The sequence below is a fragment of the Zingiber officinale genome, chromosome 6B (assembly GCF_018446385.1).
Source record: "Zingiber officinale cultivar Zhangliang chromosome 6B, Zo_v1.1, whole genome shotgun sequence".
Classification (NCBI taxonomy): Eukaryota; Viridiplantae; Streptophyta; class Magnoliopsida; order Zingiberales; family Zingiberaceae; genus Zingiber; species Zingiber officinale.
Window position 1 is genome coordinate 69,718,348 of NC_055996.1, and position 15,796 is coordinate 69,734,143.

At 43.1% G+C, this 15,796-nt stretch overlaps 2 protein-coding genes across 2 annotated transcripts; one reads left to right on the forward strand and one right to left on the reverse strand.

Annotated features, from left to right (window-relative positions):
* Positions 1 to 6,164: 6,164 nt before the first annotated feature.
* LOC121991097 lies at positions 6,165 to 6,617 on the reverse strand. The gene has a single exon (XM_042545122.1). The coding sequence runs from the start codon at positions 6,615 to 6,617 to the stop codon at positions 6,165 to 6,167; it is 453 nt and encodes a 150-aa protein (XP_042401056.1).
* A 7,176-nt stretch (positions 6,618 to 13,793) lies between these two features.
* Positions 13,794 to 15,209, forward strand: LOC121992611. The gene has a single exon (XM_042547106.1). The coding sequence runs from the start codon at positions 13,820 to 13,822 to the stop codon at positions 14,927 to 14,929; it is 1,110 nt and encodes a 369-aa protein (XP_042403040.1). The 5' UTR covers positions 13,794 to 13,819; the 3' UTR covers positions 14,930 to 15,209.
* Positions 15,210 to 15,796: the final 587 nt, after the last annotated feature.

Here is a 15,796-nt window from a genome sequence, read left to right on the forward strand (position 1 = left end):
CAGTCTGCGATGCAGTGAATCCCCCACCTAAGCAACTCTTGGCAATTCCAGTTGTCGAGGCCTCGAAATTGACTTCTTTAGGGGAGCCTTTGATAAGCCTGAAAAGGCACCGCACAGAGATAGCTGCTCGGGCGACAACCTTTGCTACACAAAATCTAACAAGGACAAACCCACGTCTGTCATCAGGGCGGGGTGAAACCTCCACATCGGTGCCTGAGCCGATGACGGTCATCCCCATACTTCTATTTCCTCCGATTGGACGTCGTCCTTGTCCGATCTGCCACAAGGAATAATCTGTGCGCCACTAGTCGCCTACCTACCACCACCGAAGACCCAGAAGTCTCCCATCCGCCCAGTGTCAACGTCTTATTCGGGTGGCAGAGCAACCTCGTTCCCATATAATGGCAGTCATCCATCTATGAACGGATAAATGGTGCGACTAGAACAATGCTAGAGCCCGGGTCCCAGAACACCAGATAATCATTTAGGGTCTACTCACACAGATATGGGTCGATGCACGGGCCCGTGCGGCGGTCATGTCTCCAGGGGCGCTTGCCGATAGCCATACCGAGATGTCCACTAGGGTAAGTATTTTATATGTTAGTATTTGTCGTCGCTCGACCCTAAGAACTCTTTGCTTCCTCACAGTATTGGATAGAGAGCCTAGCTATGTGTCAAAGGTTGGCATTTTTGGAGCAAGAAGTCAAGCAACTACGAGCCCCGAGCGGTCAATCATCTGCTTCCCAGGTGCAGCTGGAGCAAATGAGTGCTGAGGTGGCTCAACTAAGAGCCGATCTAAGTGTGAGCACCGAGCAACTTGAGGCGGAGAAGAGAAAAGGAGCCGAGCAAGTTAACCAATTGGCTCAGCTTGATAAACAGGTCAACTCCTTCGAGTCCAAGTTTAATTTGGCGAACACCAGGAAGCTCTGAGCCATCGAGGACTTGGAGATCAATAATAAGGAGTTTCGAGTGTTGGCCTAAAATCTAAAGGACACTGAGGCCACTTTGAAGGTCGAGCGGGATGGGCGATCGGTCGACCTGACCGCAGCGAAGGCCCAGCTCGCCGAAAAAGATGAAGAGCTGATCAAGTTGAGCAAAGAGCTGAAGGCTTCCCGTGCGGCCTTGAAGACTTACCAAGGAGCCGAGTCGAGCAGGTTTGATCTTATAAAGCAAGCCAATATCCGCTCAAATGCTTTTAATGATAAGGTCGCCGATCGGGCACTCCGTCTGTTCGACCTTGCTATCGACGAGACACTCCATCAACTGAAAGAAGGCGGCTACCTCTCCTTAACTCTAACAAGCAAGGTCATCAGTTGGAATAAGCTGACTGAGTCGCTGCCCGATGATGTCTTAGATTATTTGGAGTGAGCCTGTCGAGAGTTCTTCCTTTGTAAAAAATTTAAAGTATCGATGAATGCTTGTTCGTCCGGCTAACTTTATATTCTTCTAGTATTTTAATTTTTTGACTCATTTTTCAAGCGTCGCGTAAACTCAAGTGTGGCCTCACTAATCCGACCGATCAGTTTTGAGTTTAAGTTCGTCGCTCGACCGATGATGAAGACATGGGTTTAAGGTCGCCGCTCGATCGTTGGTGAAGACATGGGTTTAAGGTCGCCGCTCGACCGTTAGTGAAGACAAGGGTTTAAGGTCGTTGCTCGACCATTGGTGAAGACAAGGGTTTAAGGTTGTCGCTCGACCGTTGGTGAAGATAAGGGTTTAAGGTCGCCGCTCGACCGTTGGTGAAGGCAAGGGTTTATGGTCGCCTTAAGGTCGCCGCTCGACCGTTGGTGAAGACATGGGTTTAAGGTCGCCGCTCGACCATTGGTGTGTGGAAAACTTTGATTTTATTCTTATTTGTCCTGCATACAGAAGGCAAATACACATCTTCATTTGCTCACGCACCTCTCATCTGGCCTGTAGGATTGGAGGTGATTTGCGCTCCACGATCGCTCGAGCCATCTGTCGTCTTCATCCTTTAAGTAGTAGGCCCCCAAACAGAGTTTCTGTACAACCTTGTAAGGTCCTACCCATGGAGCTTCGAGTTTGGTGATGTCGTCGTCCGACTTTTTCTTTTTCCACATTAGATCACTGACCTAGAAGGACCTCGAGATCACCCTTCAGTTGTAATTCTGTTTCATCCGTTGTCGGTATGCCATAAGCCGAACAGCAGCCTTGTCTCGTGCCTCATCGACCAAGTCTATCTCTATCAATCTCTGTTCGTTATTCTCCTTATCATAGTGTTGAACTTGGTCATACTCCACCCCAACTTCCACCGGGACTAGTGCTTCACTGCCATATACCAAATGGAATGGTGTCACACTAGTCGCCTCCTTTGGGGTCGTGTGCATGGCCCACAAGACTCTTGGGAGTTCATTGACCCAGCTGCCTCCTGCATGGTCGAGCCAAGCTCTCAATCCTCTGAGTATCTCCCGATTGGTGACTTCCGCTTGGCCGTTGCTTTGGGGGTAGGCCACTGAGATGAAGGTCTACTGGATTCTGTAACCTTTGCACCATTCTTTGAGCTTCCGACCAGCGAATTGCCTCCCGTTATCTGAGACGAGCTGGCGGAGGATGCTGAACCGAAACAGGATGTTTTCCAGATGAATTTGATGACCATTGTCTCACTTATTCTTGCTAGTGGCTCGTCCTCCACCCACTTTGAGAAGTAGTCCACAGCGACGAGCAGGAACCTCCGTTGACTGGTCGCCATGGGGAATGACTCTACGATGTCCATGCCCCATTGGTCGAATGGGCAAGACACCATGGATGTCTTCATCTCCTCGGTCGGTCGATGCAAGATATTGTGATACCTTCGATAGGGCAAACAAGTGACTACTATCCTAGTGACATCCTCTTAGAGAGTTAGCTAAAAATATCCGGCCAGGAGGATCTTGCGAGTCAGGGAACGACCATCCGGATGGCTTCCACAGGAGTCTTGGTGCACTTCCTGTAGGATGTACTCTACGTCCTCCGATCTAACGCACTTGAGTAAGGGTCTGAAGAAAGCTCTCTTATAAAGATGATCCCCGATCAAGGTGAACCGTCTGACCCTTTTATTTAATAGTCGCACTGCTTCTTGGTCGGTCGACATGACACCCACTTAGAGGAATTCGATCACTGGCGATCTCTAGTCACTTGAGTAAACTACTCCGTCCATCTGGTCGATGTGCGCCACCAGCAAGACCTGTTCGATCGGCTGGTTGGTCACGACTGGTGATAGTGAACTGGCTAAGTTAGCTAGCTCATCTGCTAATTGATTATCTGATCGGGCGATCTTCTGTATAATGACCTCTTGAAAATTTATCTTTACCTTCTCGAAAGCTTCTACATACAACTTGAGTCGGGAGTTGCTAATCTCAAAAGTCCCTAACATCTCCTGGGTGGCCAACTAAGAATCTGAGTGAATGAGAATTTTTGTGGCTCTGACATGTCGTGTTGCTTGCAAGCCAGCCATCAAAGCTTCATACTCAGTTTCGTTGTTGGTGGCCCGATAATCCAACCGGATGGAGAGTTGTATCTATCTTCCCTTAGTGAGATCAATAGTATGCCGATCCCGCCCCCTTGACAAGTGGAAGAATCGTCCACATATATTCTTCAGGTTGCTTCTGGTTCCGCGTTCTGGACTTCTGTGACGAAATCAGCTAAGGCTTGTGCTTTGATCACCATTGAGGATTGATATTGAATATCAAACTCACTTAATTTTGTGGTCCATTTGATTACCCGCTCAGACGTCTCTGAGTTGAGGAGGACTTTTCCCAGAGTACTATTGGTCATGACGATGATCGAGTGAGTAAGAAGGTAAGGGTGGAGTCTCCGAGCGGCAAGCATTAGTGCGTAAGCTAACTTTTTCAGACTAGTGTAACGAGATTCAGCATCTTTCAATATATGCCTTAAAAAATAAATAGGTTGTTGTTCGTGGTCGTTCTTCTTGACTAATGTTGAGTCGACCGCATGCTCAATGGATGATAGATAGATCCAGAGAGGTTCTCCTACACTCAACTTAGCTAGCACAGGCAAAGAATTAAGATATTCCTTGAGCTCTTCCAAAGCCCGGTCGCATTCTGCGTCCCATTGGAATCTCGTAGCTCGGAGCAACACTTTGAAGAATGGCAGACTTCCATCGAATGTCTTAGAGATGAACCTTGAGAGTACAGTGATATGTCCGATCAGTCATTGGGCCTCCTTCAGATTGCGAGGTGGAGGCGTGTCTTGCAGGGCCTTCACTTACTTGGATTTGCCTCGATCCCTCGCTCTATCACGATATACCCGAGAAAACGACCACTCCTTGTGCCGAACAGGAATTTGCTGGGATTCAGCTTCATTCCATAGGTTCTTAGTGTTTAGCATGTTTCCTCAATGTCCATAAGAGGTTGGTCGCTTGGAGTGATTTTATTAGTATGTCATCGACATAGACCTCCATGTAACGGCCGATCTACTTATGTAACACTTTATTCATCAGTCTTTGATAGGTTGCTCCAGCATTCTTCAATCCGAACGACATAATGTTGTAGTAATAAGTTCCATCAGCCGTGATAGCAGCCTTGATATGCGTCGAGCATGTATATTAATTCGCAACCCGCTGTGGAGTCAACCATTTGATCTATCCAAGGCAGCGGATAGAAGTCCTTTAGGAATGCCTTATTTAAGTCACGAAAGACGATGCAGACCCGCCATTTATTGCCTGGCTTGGAGACTAGTACCACGTTAGCGAGCCAACTTGGGAATTGAACTTCCCGTATATGGCCTACCTCCAATAATTTCTCTATATCCACTCGGATGATCGCATTTTGCTCCGGGCAGAAGTCTCTCTTCTTCTATTTAACTGGTCAAGAGTTCGGTCGGGCATGTAGCTCATGCTGAGCCACACTCGGAGAAATGCAAGATAATTCATGTGTCGACCAGGCAAACACATTATAGTTTCGTCTAAGGCAGGTGACCAACTCTGTTTTCTTCTCACTTTCCAGAATGGCGGCAATAAAGGTTATCGTGTCCACTCAGTTTGGATGTATCTGGACCTCCTCATTTTCATTGTAGACTAGAGCAGGAGACTTCTCCGTGATAGCGTTCACCTCCAGGTGAGGTGTCTTCCGAGCGGCTTGTGTTTCCGTTTTGACCATCTCAACATAACAACTTCGAGCGACCAACTGATCGCCTCTGAGCTCGTCCACCTTGTCCCCCACCGAGAATTTTTGGTAGAAAGTAGATACCACCGCTCTAAAATCATTCAGCGTCGGTCGACCAAGAATGACGTTGTAGGCTAAAGGCGTATCTACCACAATGAAATTGGTCATCTGTGTCCTCTTCAGCGGTTCTTCCCGAGCAAGACAGCCAAGCGTAGTTGGCCAATCGGCAATACTCCATTGCCGGTGAACCCATAGAGTGGAGTCGTCATGGGCAGTAAGTCGCTCCGATCGATTTGCAGCTAGTCAAATGCTTTCTTAAAGATGATGTTTACAGATCTTCCTGTGTCAACAAAGGTACGGTGAATAACGTAATTAGCTATTACCGCTCGGATAATCAGGGCATCGTCATGGGGGATCTCTACCCCCTCCAAATCCTTCAGACCGAAGCTGATCTCAGGTCCCTCGGCCTTTTCCTTGCTGCAGCCGACTGCATGAATTTAAAGCCGCTGAGCGTGCAACTTTCTCACCTTATTGGAATCACCGTCGATCGGCCTTCCGGCAATCATTCCTATCTCTCCCCCGAGCGGTGTTACTCCTATTTTCTTCCTCCCGAGTCGAGGGTCATCTTCATTAGGCCTGCTCCCGAACTGGACTCAGATTGATTCATTGTTAAGCTGGATTGCGACGTGGTTCGACCTCTGACCTTTCGCCTTCCCTCCGCCCAGCTGATTGATGCCTATATCTCTGATAGGGCGACGGTGTTTGATGATACCACCTTCTCAGGGCCAATCTATTAGCCAGGTAATAGTCCTGGGCATTATGAGTCGCCGACTGATGGAAGGAGCAAAACATCGACATTCATATTTTGCCCTTGGAGGTGCTTGGGCGTCCAGATCCAACGTGTTGCACGGCATGCATCCTCGGCTCATGTTGTGATTGAGTTCCTCTCGATCAGGGCCCTTTAGGAGGTTGGTGGTTGCTCGATTGATGCCGCTCAGACGTCGCCATTGGTTCAACATGTACCTCATTTTTCCTGACCGCCTAGGCTTCTTCTACATTGATGTATTCATTGGCCTTTTTCTGTAGATGGTTAAAGTTCTTCGGCGGCTTCCGGATGAGTGACCAGAAGAATTCTCCTTCAGCAAGCCCCTGAGTGAAAGAGTTTACTAATACATCCAAGGAGACCGCCGGAATGTCGATCGCCACATGATTGAAGCGCTGGATATATGTCCTTAAGGCCTTTCGCGGCCCTTGCTTCAATGAGAATAAGTTCACGCTCGTCTTCTGGTGGCGGTGATTGCTAGCAAAATGATTTAGGAAGGTCGCTCGGAAGTCTTTGAATCTATCTATCGAGCCGCTCGACAAACGCTTGAACCAGCGTTGCGCTGATCTAGACAACATGGTAAGGAAAACTCGACATTTTACCCCGTTTGTGTATTGGTGCAGTGTGGTCACGTTGTCAAACTTGGCTAAGTGTTCATCAGGGGCGGTCATCCCATTATATTCCACAATCGTCAATGGAGTGTAGTACTTTGGCAGAGGGTCATTTAGAATCCCCTTTGAAAACTATTGGTTGACTTGTTCGAGCGAGTCGTCCTCCCTGGGTTTCCTTTTTCTTGTGTTTCAAACGGGTGCCTCATCAGAGGATGATCCCCGATCTCTATCATCCTGACCTCTCCCTTTTGCATGGGTTAAAAACGACGCTCATCGTAGGGGGGTCGGTGCACGAGGTTCTTTCCCATAGGTGTCGATCGACCTCTTTCCATTCGGGTCTGGATTAGAAAGATGTTCCATTCGGTCTTCTCGTTCAGCCCGGTGACCCTCCGCGGAAGCTACAGGCTCCTATATTCTTCGTTTAATCGGTACCTATTGTTGTTGTTCCAATATTTCGCCACTTAAGCTTGTATTAATGCGTCGAGATCCTCTCGCGTCAGCATCACTATGGCGAGTCGTCCAGCGTCTTCCATCTTCTTGCTCGGATGCAGGCTACGTTCCCACAGACGATGATAAAATGATCCTGTCCGAGGGTACAAAGCTGGATAGCCGGGGAGGTGCCAGTTCCGCTGACTAGATGAACACCTCGTTCTCTACAAAACAAAACCAAAACCAGGGAAGGGGTCCCTAGCGTTGGTCCTCTGACGCTCAAGTCAGAAACAGAAACAGAAGAGGAAAATAGTAAGTACTCCGGATAAAGTTTTTTCATACCTGACATCCCCTTTTTATACATTTTTGGGTGACCTTCCATATTCTCTTGTTTAATGCTATTGATTATTGACAGAGGATGTCTTTGTCTTGTCTTCTTCCCATTCAATGATAGATAGAGTGTTTTATTTGGTTTTCTCCTTCCTTTATTAATTATCTGTTGTTTCCTCTCCTATCATTCTATCGATTCATTGTATATAATGCCAGCGTCCTTCTCCGAGCTAGACGGGTGCCCCGTTCGGCTTAGGCACCGGGTCCGCTTAACTTGTTTTCCTGTCGACCGAGTTAATCGTACTCGCTTACTCAGATAGGCGATCGGACAAGGGAACCTTCGATCGATCGATGAACCATTTGCCCACCGGATGTAGCTGAACCTCACTTACTTAGATTTTGTTACTCAGCCTCCGACCTCAAGCTCACTTTTATAAGAGTCATCGACGTTCGGTCGACTGATCGCTAGGTTCGGTCAACCGAACCAGCTCCCTTCCATCTTCGTTGAGAGCTGATGTTTATTCGGTCTTCAGCATTTAATGACATTAAAGTGTTCGGTCGACCGAACATAGATCCTTCCATGTTCGTCGAGATATGGAATTAATGCACCATTAAGTGATGATTGTTCGGTCAACTAATACCCTGGTTTGGTTGACCGATCAAATGCTCTTCCTTCTTTGCTTCTGCTTGATCTGGACTATGCTGAGTCATCAGGGTTCCGTCGACCGATCGTCTGGTTCGGTCGACCGATCAAGCTTTGATCAGACCCTGCTATGTTTTGGTCTGAACTGATATCTGCTCTGAGTTGGTCTTGCTCGGTCGATTGATCATCGGGTTCGGTCGACTGATCAAGCCGAACCTGCAAAATAGTGTTAGACAATAATCCTATAAAACATATATTAGCACAGTAGTAATGCATGAGTAATAATAATAGACAATTCAATTGTCTTGATCTCAACTTGGAAATCTTCCCGGTTTCTTCAGTTGGATCAGCGACCTTAGGTTGTTCCTTTCTGGAACACGATCTCACTATCGCTCCTCCAGTTGCTTACCTTAACCTACCTGCCAAACGTTGATCCTCCATATCTGTCTGGACTTTGTATACTCAATGTCTGATCGCCTAATCCACTAAGACTTTTCCTACAATACTACATTAGCCAATAGTAATAATAGTAATACAGAATACTAAGGTAAACCTAAACTTAGATTTACCGAGATCAGCTGGTCCGGTCAACCACACGCGGTCGATCAGAAACCATCTGATCAACCTTGCTTTGAGTTCACTCCTCCAAAACTTCTCAATACCTAAGGTTATCTCCCCCTAGGATTTTCACCATTTGGCTTCACTCACCAAAACCTAAGGTTACCACCTCTTAGGGTTTTCTCCACCTGGTTTCACTCACCAAAACTCAGTATTCGGCTACCCAGGGATCAGGTCCTCCAGACCTATCGAATCAACCTGGCTTCCATGATCTATCGAGATTTCCCTTGCCTCAGTATTCGACTACCCAGGGATCAGGTCTTCTAGACCTATCGAATCCACCTGACTTCCACGATCTATCGAGATTTCCCTTGCTTCAGTATTCGGCTACCCAGGGATCAGATCCTCCAGACCTATCGAATCCACTTGGCTTCCACGATCTACCAAGATTTCCCTTGCCTAGCCTGCAACTAGGACTTCCCTTGCCTAACCACAGTTAGGACTAGTCACTCGGTTGACTTTCCACCCTTGTCTAGCCATGACTAGGACTTCCCATGATCAAGCTCCATTAAACTTTCTTAAACATATTTGTCGGACATATTTGTCCCACCCTTGCATATGACCTTTTATAACTAACCGTTCTAAATTAATATCATAAAGAGAAGATGCATGACATAATATATAACAGATAAATATGTATGATCATGATAAGTCAATAAATTCAAAGAATTCATATTATTATTATTTTATTATTATTATTATTATAGTTGTTTACTTATTATTATTATTATTATTATAGTTGTTTTATTATTATTTACTTTTATTATTATTATTATTATTATCATTATTATTATTATTATAATAGTTGTTTTATTATTGTTATTATTATTTACTTTTATTATTATTATTATTATTATTATTATTATTGATTTGTTTCATAATTAAAGGGTACATGATTATAATTATATTTGTGGAAGTTTTGTTTTAGAATTAGTTTTGATTTATAACTTAAATCTAGACTTGTGAGTTGATAAAATTATTAATAATATTTTCTAGTTTATCAATTTTATTTTTCAAGACATTATTTTATTTTTCTAGTTTTCTAAAATTTGATTTTGTATTTAATTTATAGTTTAGTTTCTTAGTTTTATTTTCTAAATTTTTAGTTACATTTTTTTATTGTTAGTTAATTTTAGATCATTATTATTTTAATTTAAATTCAAATTATCTTTGAATAAATAAATTTTGATTAACTAGATTTAAGTCTTGATTAATGTTTGAGTTGATTTGATCAATTTTAGTTATATTTGAATTAATTAAGTTTTTATTAATTAAATTAGTTTTGTTAAGTAATATAGGATTTTCATGCTTTTTTAAATTCATAATACAATTTAAACAAGAAAAATCTAAAGCATACAAATTTTCATGTAATTTAAATTTATTTACCTTAATTGCCCCCTGGATCCTTGGATCTTCTTTCCGAGCATTGAGATTTGTAGTGTCCCATCTTTTTGCACTTGAAACATTCAATGTGGTCCTTCGTTTTCCGGACTCTAGGTATTAGTTCCTCCTTTGCCTCCGGTAGTGCAAATCGATTTTTTGGACATTTACTTTTGTAATGCCCTTTTTCTCTGTAATTAAAACATATTATGTGTTCTTTAAATTTTATATTTACAATATTACCTTAAATCCTCATTAGGATTCTCCCCCTTGACCATTGCCATCTCGGATTCAGGCTCGAACATTTGGTCGGACTCAGGATCGAATCCATCTGCCTCGACGATTAGTGCCATGAAGTTGATTTGATCTTGATCTTCTAAATTTGTCTCTAAGGATAGCTCTCTGGATTCATACTCAGATTTGAATTCACTTTCACCTTGATCTTCTAATCTCAACCGAGTCTCGTGAAACTCAATCAATTTGGTTCACATCTTGAATGCATTCTTGTAACCTTCTAATTGATACAAAACTTTATTAGGCAAAACACTAATTAATATGTTTATTACCTTTGGTTTGCTTCTGAGTTTTGAGAAGATGGTCTCAGTACAATCCAGTTGTCGAAATTGTTGCTACCAACGAAGCATTCCATCATTTGCCTCGAGGAATTGAAATAGATTTTATCGTACAGTAGAGGTTCATAGATGCTTCTTCCTTCTCGATAGGATGTCAACATTTTTGCAAGAAAAGAAATAGAAAATAAATTTCCAAGACTTTCGTCTTGGGTTTAGTAGTAAGGGATAAGAAATTAAAAAAATATTACTTGAGAATTAAGAGACGACGCTTTTAAAGAAAAAGAAAAAGTTTTTTAAAATTACTCCAAAAATGATAAAGTAATTTCAGAGCTATCAAACTCTGATACCAATTGTAAGATCGAAAGAGTGCGATAGAGGGGGTGGATAGCGCACTTTTAAAAAACTTTTCTTTTAATCGTTTAAATCAAAGTCGTGCAACGGAAAGTAAAGAACAAGTTCGGTTACTTGGTTCAGAGCCTAGGTCGATTCTTACTCCAAAGCCCGCGATCCTTGATCGCACTATTGGACAATTCACTAAAACTCTTCTTTCCAAAAACCTCGGAAAGAAGCAGTGCATATAATATGCAAGAATATAAGATAATAACAACCTACTATCTTATGTGAGTTTAAGTGCAATGCAAGCTTTAAAATAAAAGTATACCGACACTTATATAGAAGATGAAGCTCGGTCGACACTTGAACGAAGTAGTTGCTTGCGTGAAGACGAGTTGTAGAGCAGTAGCACGAACAGCAGCAGCTAGCACAGAGATGAACATCGAACCAAACAGATTTTGTTACTTAGCCTCCGACCTCGAGCTCACTTTTATAAGAGTCATTGATGTTCGGTAGACCGATCCCTAGGTTTGGTCGATCGAACCAGCTCCCTTCCATCTTCGCTGAGATCTGATGCTGATTCGATCTTCGGCATTTAATGACATTAAAGTGTTCGGTCGATCGATCACTTTTTTTGGTCGACTGAACAAAGATCCTTCCCTATTCGCCGAGATCTGGAATTAATGCGCCATTAAGTGATGATTGTTCGGTTGACCGATACCCTGGTTCGGTTGACCGATCAATCGCTCTTCCTTCTTTGCTTCTGCTCGATCTGGATTGTGCTGAGTCATCAGGGTTCAATCAATCGATCTTCTAGTTCGGTCGATCGGTCAAGTTTTGATCGAACCCTGCTCTATTTTGGTCTGAACTGATATCTGCTCCGAGTTGGCCTTGTTCGGTCGACCGATCATCGGGTTTGGTTGACCAATCAAGCCGAGCCTTCAAAACAGTGTTAGATAATAATGCTGCAAAACAGATATTAGCACAATAATAATGCATGAGTAATAATAATAGACAATTCAACTGTCTTGATCTCAACTTGAAAATCTTCTTGGTTTCTTCAGTTGGATCAGCGACCTTAGGTTGTTCCTTTCAGGAACACGACCTCACTGTCGCTCCTCCAGTTGATACCTCAACCTACCTGCCAAACATTGATCCTCCAGATCTGTTTGGACTTTGCCTGCTCAGTGTCTAATCACCTTATTCACTAAGACTTTTCCTGCAATACTACATTAGCCAATAGTAATAATAGTAATACAAAATACTACGGTAAACCTAAACTTAGATTTACCGAGATCAGTTGGTTCGGTCGACCGCGTGCGGTCGATCGAAAACTATCTGATCAATTTTGCTTTGAGTTCACTCCTCCAAAACTTCTCACTACCTAAGGTTATCTTCCCCTAGGATTTTCACCATCTGGTTTCACTCACTAGAACCTAAGGTAACCACCCCCTAGGGTTTTCTCCACCTGGCTTCACTCACCAAGATTCAGTATTCAGCTACATAGGGATCATGTCCTCCAGACCTATCGAATCCACCTGACTTCCATGATCTACCGAGATTTCTCTTATCTCAGTATTCGGCTACCCAAGAATCAGGTCCTCTAGACCTATCGAATCCACCTGACTTCCACAATCTACCGAGATTTCCCTTGCCTCAGTATTCAGCTACCCAGGGATCAAGTCCTCCAAACCTATCGAATCCACCTGGCTTCCATGATTTACTGAGATTTTCTTTGCCTAGCCTATAACTAGGACTTCACTTGCCCAACCGCAGTTAGGACTAGTCACTCGGTTAACTTCCCACCCTTGTCTAGCCACGACTAGAACTTTCCATGATCAAGTTCCATTAAACTTACTTAAACATATTTGTCGGACTTTAAAACCTTGGAGGTCGATTGCACCAACATTATATCGTTCTGAGCACTCTAGGTTTATCTGTCGATTTTGACTAAAATTGACTGATGAACCTAGAGAGCTCAGAATGATATGGAACTTGATCACATGTGTTTGTCTAGCTCTCTTAATTATATTCATGCACTCAAATATCAATTTGACATACTATATTAAAAATAATATTTTTTAAATTTAAATTAATTATTTAAATAAAAATAATAATCAATTGATATAGTATAACAATCGATTTGGAATTTTTGATGCAAACGTAAATAGGTGATTTGAATATTTCAATAATTTAGATGGTGGTTTAATAATTTACCGACAAATAACATCTTTGTTACGGGATTCGGTTGGAAAACTTATTATATATTAATTAACAATTATCTACTATTATAAATTGATAATACTTGTTTCAATCTGGTAAATTAATGAATTCTAAATTCTAATAATGGAGGGCCTAAAATGAAACTTTGACGCGCCTCTATTGTATCTGCTTGGCCGAAGCCGAAGCCGAAGCCGGTTACCCGAGATTCGGCCCACCACAATAGATACACCACATGGGTCGACGTGGTTTGACGATGCAGCGGGTCCCACGCGACGACCACTTAGGAGGATCTGCTGCAAATCAACATGCTAGCCTACACTGCTAAACTGCTTTATTTTTTTAAAAAAAATCTTATTTTTATTGTTTTATATTTTAAAATATTAAAGAACGCTGCATAATTTTGCATAAAAATACCTTTTTATAAAATTATTCCAATAATGTTATAATAAATTTAGCTAAATTTATGTAATATTGGTCCCAATTACATTAATATTAAACAAAAGTAAAATAATATTAGTTTTTATTAAATAATATTAGCACTTATTTTTTAATGATTTCTCATCGACATAACAATATTTAATTTAACGTAAAATAATATTAAGTTTCATTAACGAAATAGACTTCCATGAGATTCCTCGATGCTGACAGTTTGGGCCTTGAGGTTGGCCCAATAAGGGCCGCCAATTTAGCCCGGACCGAACCGTATCAACTCATCTGTATCGCTCGCGTCGATCATGGAAGCCGCCGTCCGCTTCCTCCACTTCCCTTCCACCGTCGCCGGCGTTGCCGCTCCCCCTCGCCTGAAACCTCGATCCCTCCCGTCCCTCCGTCGTCACCTAAATCAGGAGTTTCCTTCCTCCGCCGTCTCCGTCTTCCGTCCATTCCCCTTCCACCTCTCTCTCAGGCCTTACCACAAACACCTTGCGCCCTCTCCCAAAGCCCTCTCCCTCCCTCTTCCTCTTCCCCCACTCGATGTCGACCGAATCACACCGCTCGCCGTCTGTAAGTGGTCCGCCGTGCTCGCCCTCGCTCTCGTCGTGACCAAGAAGACCATCGGTCTCCTCCTCGACCCTTTCTTCTGGACCTATTTCAGCTGGTCCTGGATCTTCTGGCCCTGGATCTCCGCCGTAGCCCTCGGCTTCTATGGCCTTCACTGCGCCCGGCTTCACTCTCTCGGCCTCGCCTCGCCCTTTCAGCAGATCGTCGTCGTTACCGCCGCCGTTGCCTGGCTCACCGTCGTGCCCCCGGCTCACTTCAATGGCTTCCTCGAGGGCTGGCCCATTTTGCTCTTCTTTGTCTATCAATATTTCTTCTTCTTCGAGTCGTCCGTTCGCCGGCGCCTCTATGGAGACCTCTACCCTCGCCCTCACGACTCCAAGTGGGACGTCCGCCTCCCCCGCCCCTTCCAGGTTGGCTTCTCCATCCTCGTCTTGGTTGGACACTGGCTTGCTGCGTATGAGGGGCCGGAGTTGCACTTAATCCCTGGTGGGTGGGCCAATGCTGGGATCTGGGTTCTCATCCTGATGACTTTATTCATGCGCTACCATTCTGTTCTTTATCTGGCCAAGTACTCGGAGAAGGTGGCGGTGCCAATGGAGGTGGTGCAGTTCGGCCCTTACAGGTGGGTGAGGCATCCCATATACGCTTCTACAATGCTTCTGTTCGCGGTGCATTGCATTACTTTGAGGGCACCGCTCAGCTTGCTGTTCCTTTGTGCCGTTTGTGCGGTTTACTATGGGCGGAAGGCGGATTTGGAGGAAGAGCTTATGTTGGAGTCCTTTGGGGAGAGGTATGAAAACTACATGAACAAGGTCAGATATAGGCTAATTCCATTTGTGTACTGAGTTCTTATGATCTTTGGTCGGTCTGCTACAAAGTTGATATTTTGCCATTTTTTTGGTGAATTTTGGTGTGTAGTAGATGAAAGAGAGAATGTTTGACTCTTCGGTTGATCAATATGTACTACAAAAAAAAGAACCTTTGTCCTTCCTTTGTACTTGGGAACATGGAATGACCTTCAAAAAGCTATTGAATTTATCAGTTCTTGTCTTTAGTTTTGGAGGGTTTGTAATTTATAAACACAAATATATCTGAGCTTTGGCAATTTAGCCATTTTTTTGTTCCTACTTAGACTAAACTTAGGTTCTAGTAGGGTTTAGTGAATCTTTATTCCTCATATGCTATGGGCACCTATTGAGATTTGAAAGTGTTTAAAATGTCATGATATATTTTGGATTACTAAATTGTTTGATTATTTTTAAAATTAAAAAAAATGTCTGAGAATTGAAGAGTTTTCTTAATATTCCTTTATAAGAATATAAGTGACATGAGTAACATTGTAAACGTTTGAGAAAGGTTGATTGAGAGGAGGATAAGCATTGAATCAGATTTATTTGAAAAAAATAATAAGTTCATACCATTTATTTAACAAGATATTTATGGCTAAACATTGGTAACAAGGACGATTGGGAGGAAAAAGAGTAAGGATTTAAATATCATCTTTTACTGATAGAAAATTTTTATCACAGAGCTCCTAGAAAATTAACATGGTGGATCTAAAAGAAGACAGTGGAGTAGCAGAGTTGAGGATAATAAGATAAATGCATGGAGTGGCAATGAAAAAATAATTTATTTTTTTATTAAGGAATAGCTAGATTAACTCTGGTAGAAGATTAAATCAGTGAATGTATCATTAAATGGTATAATAATTC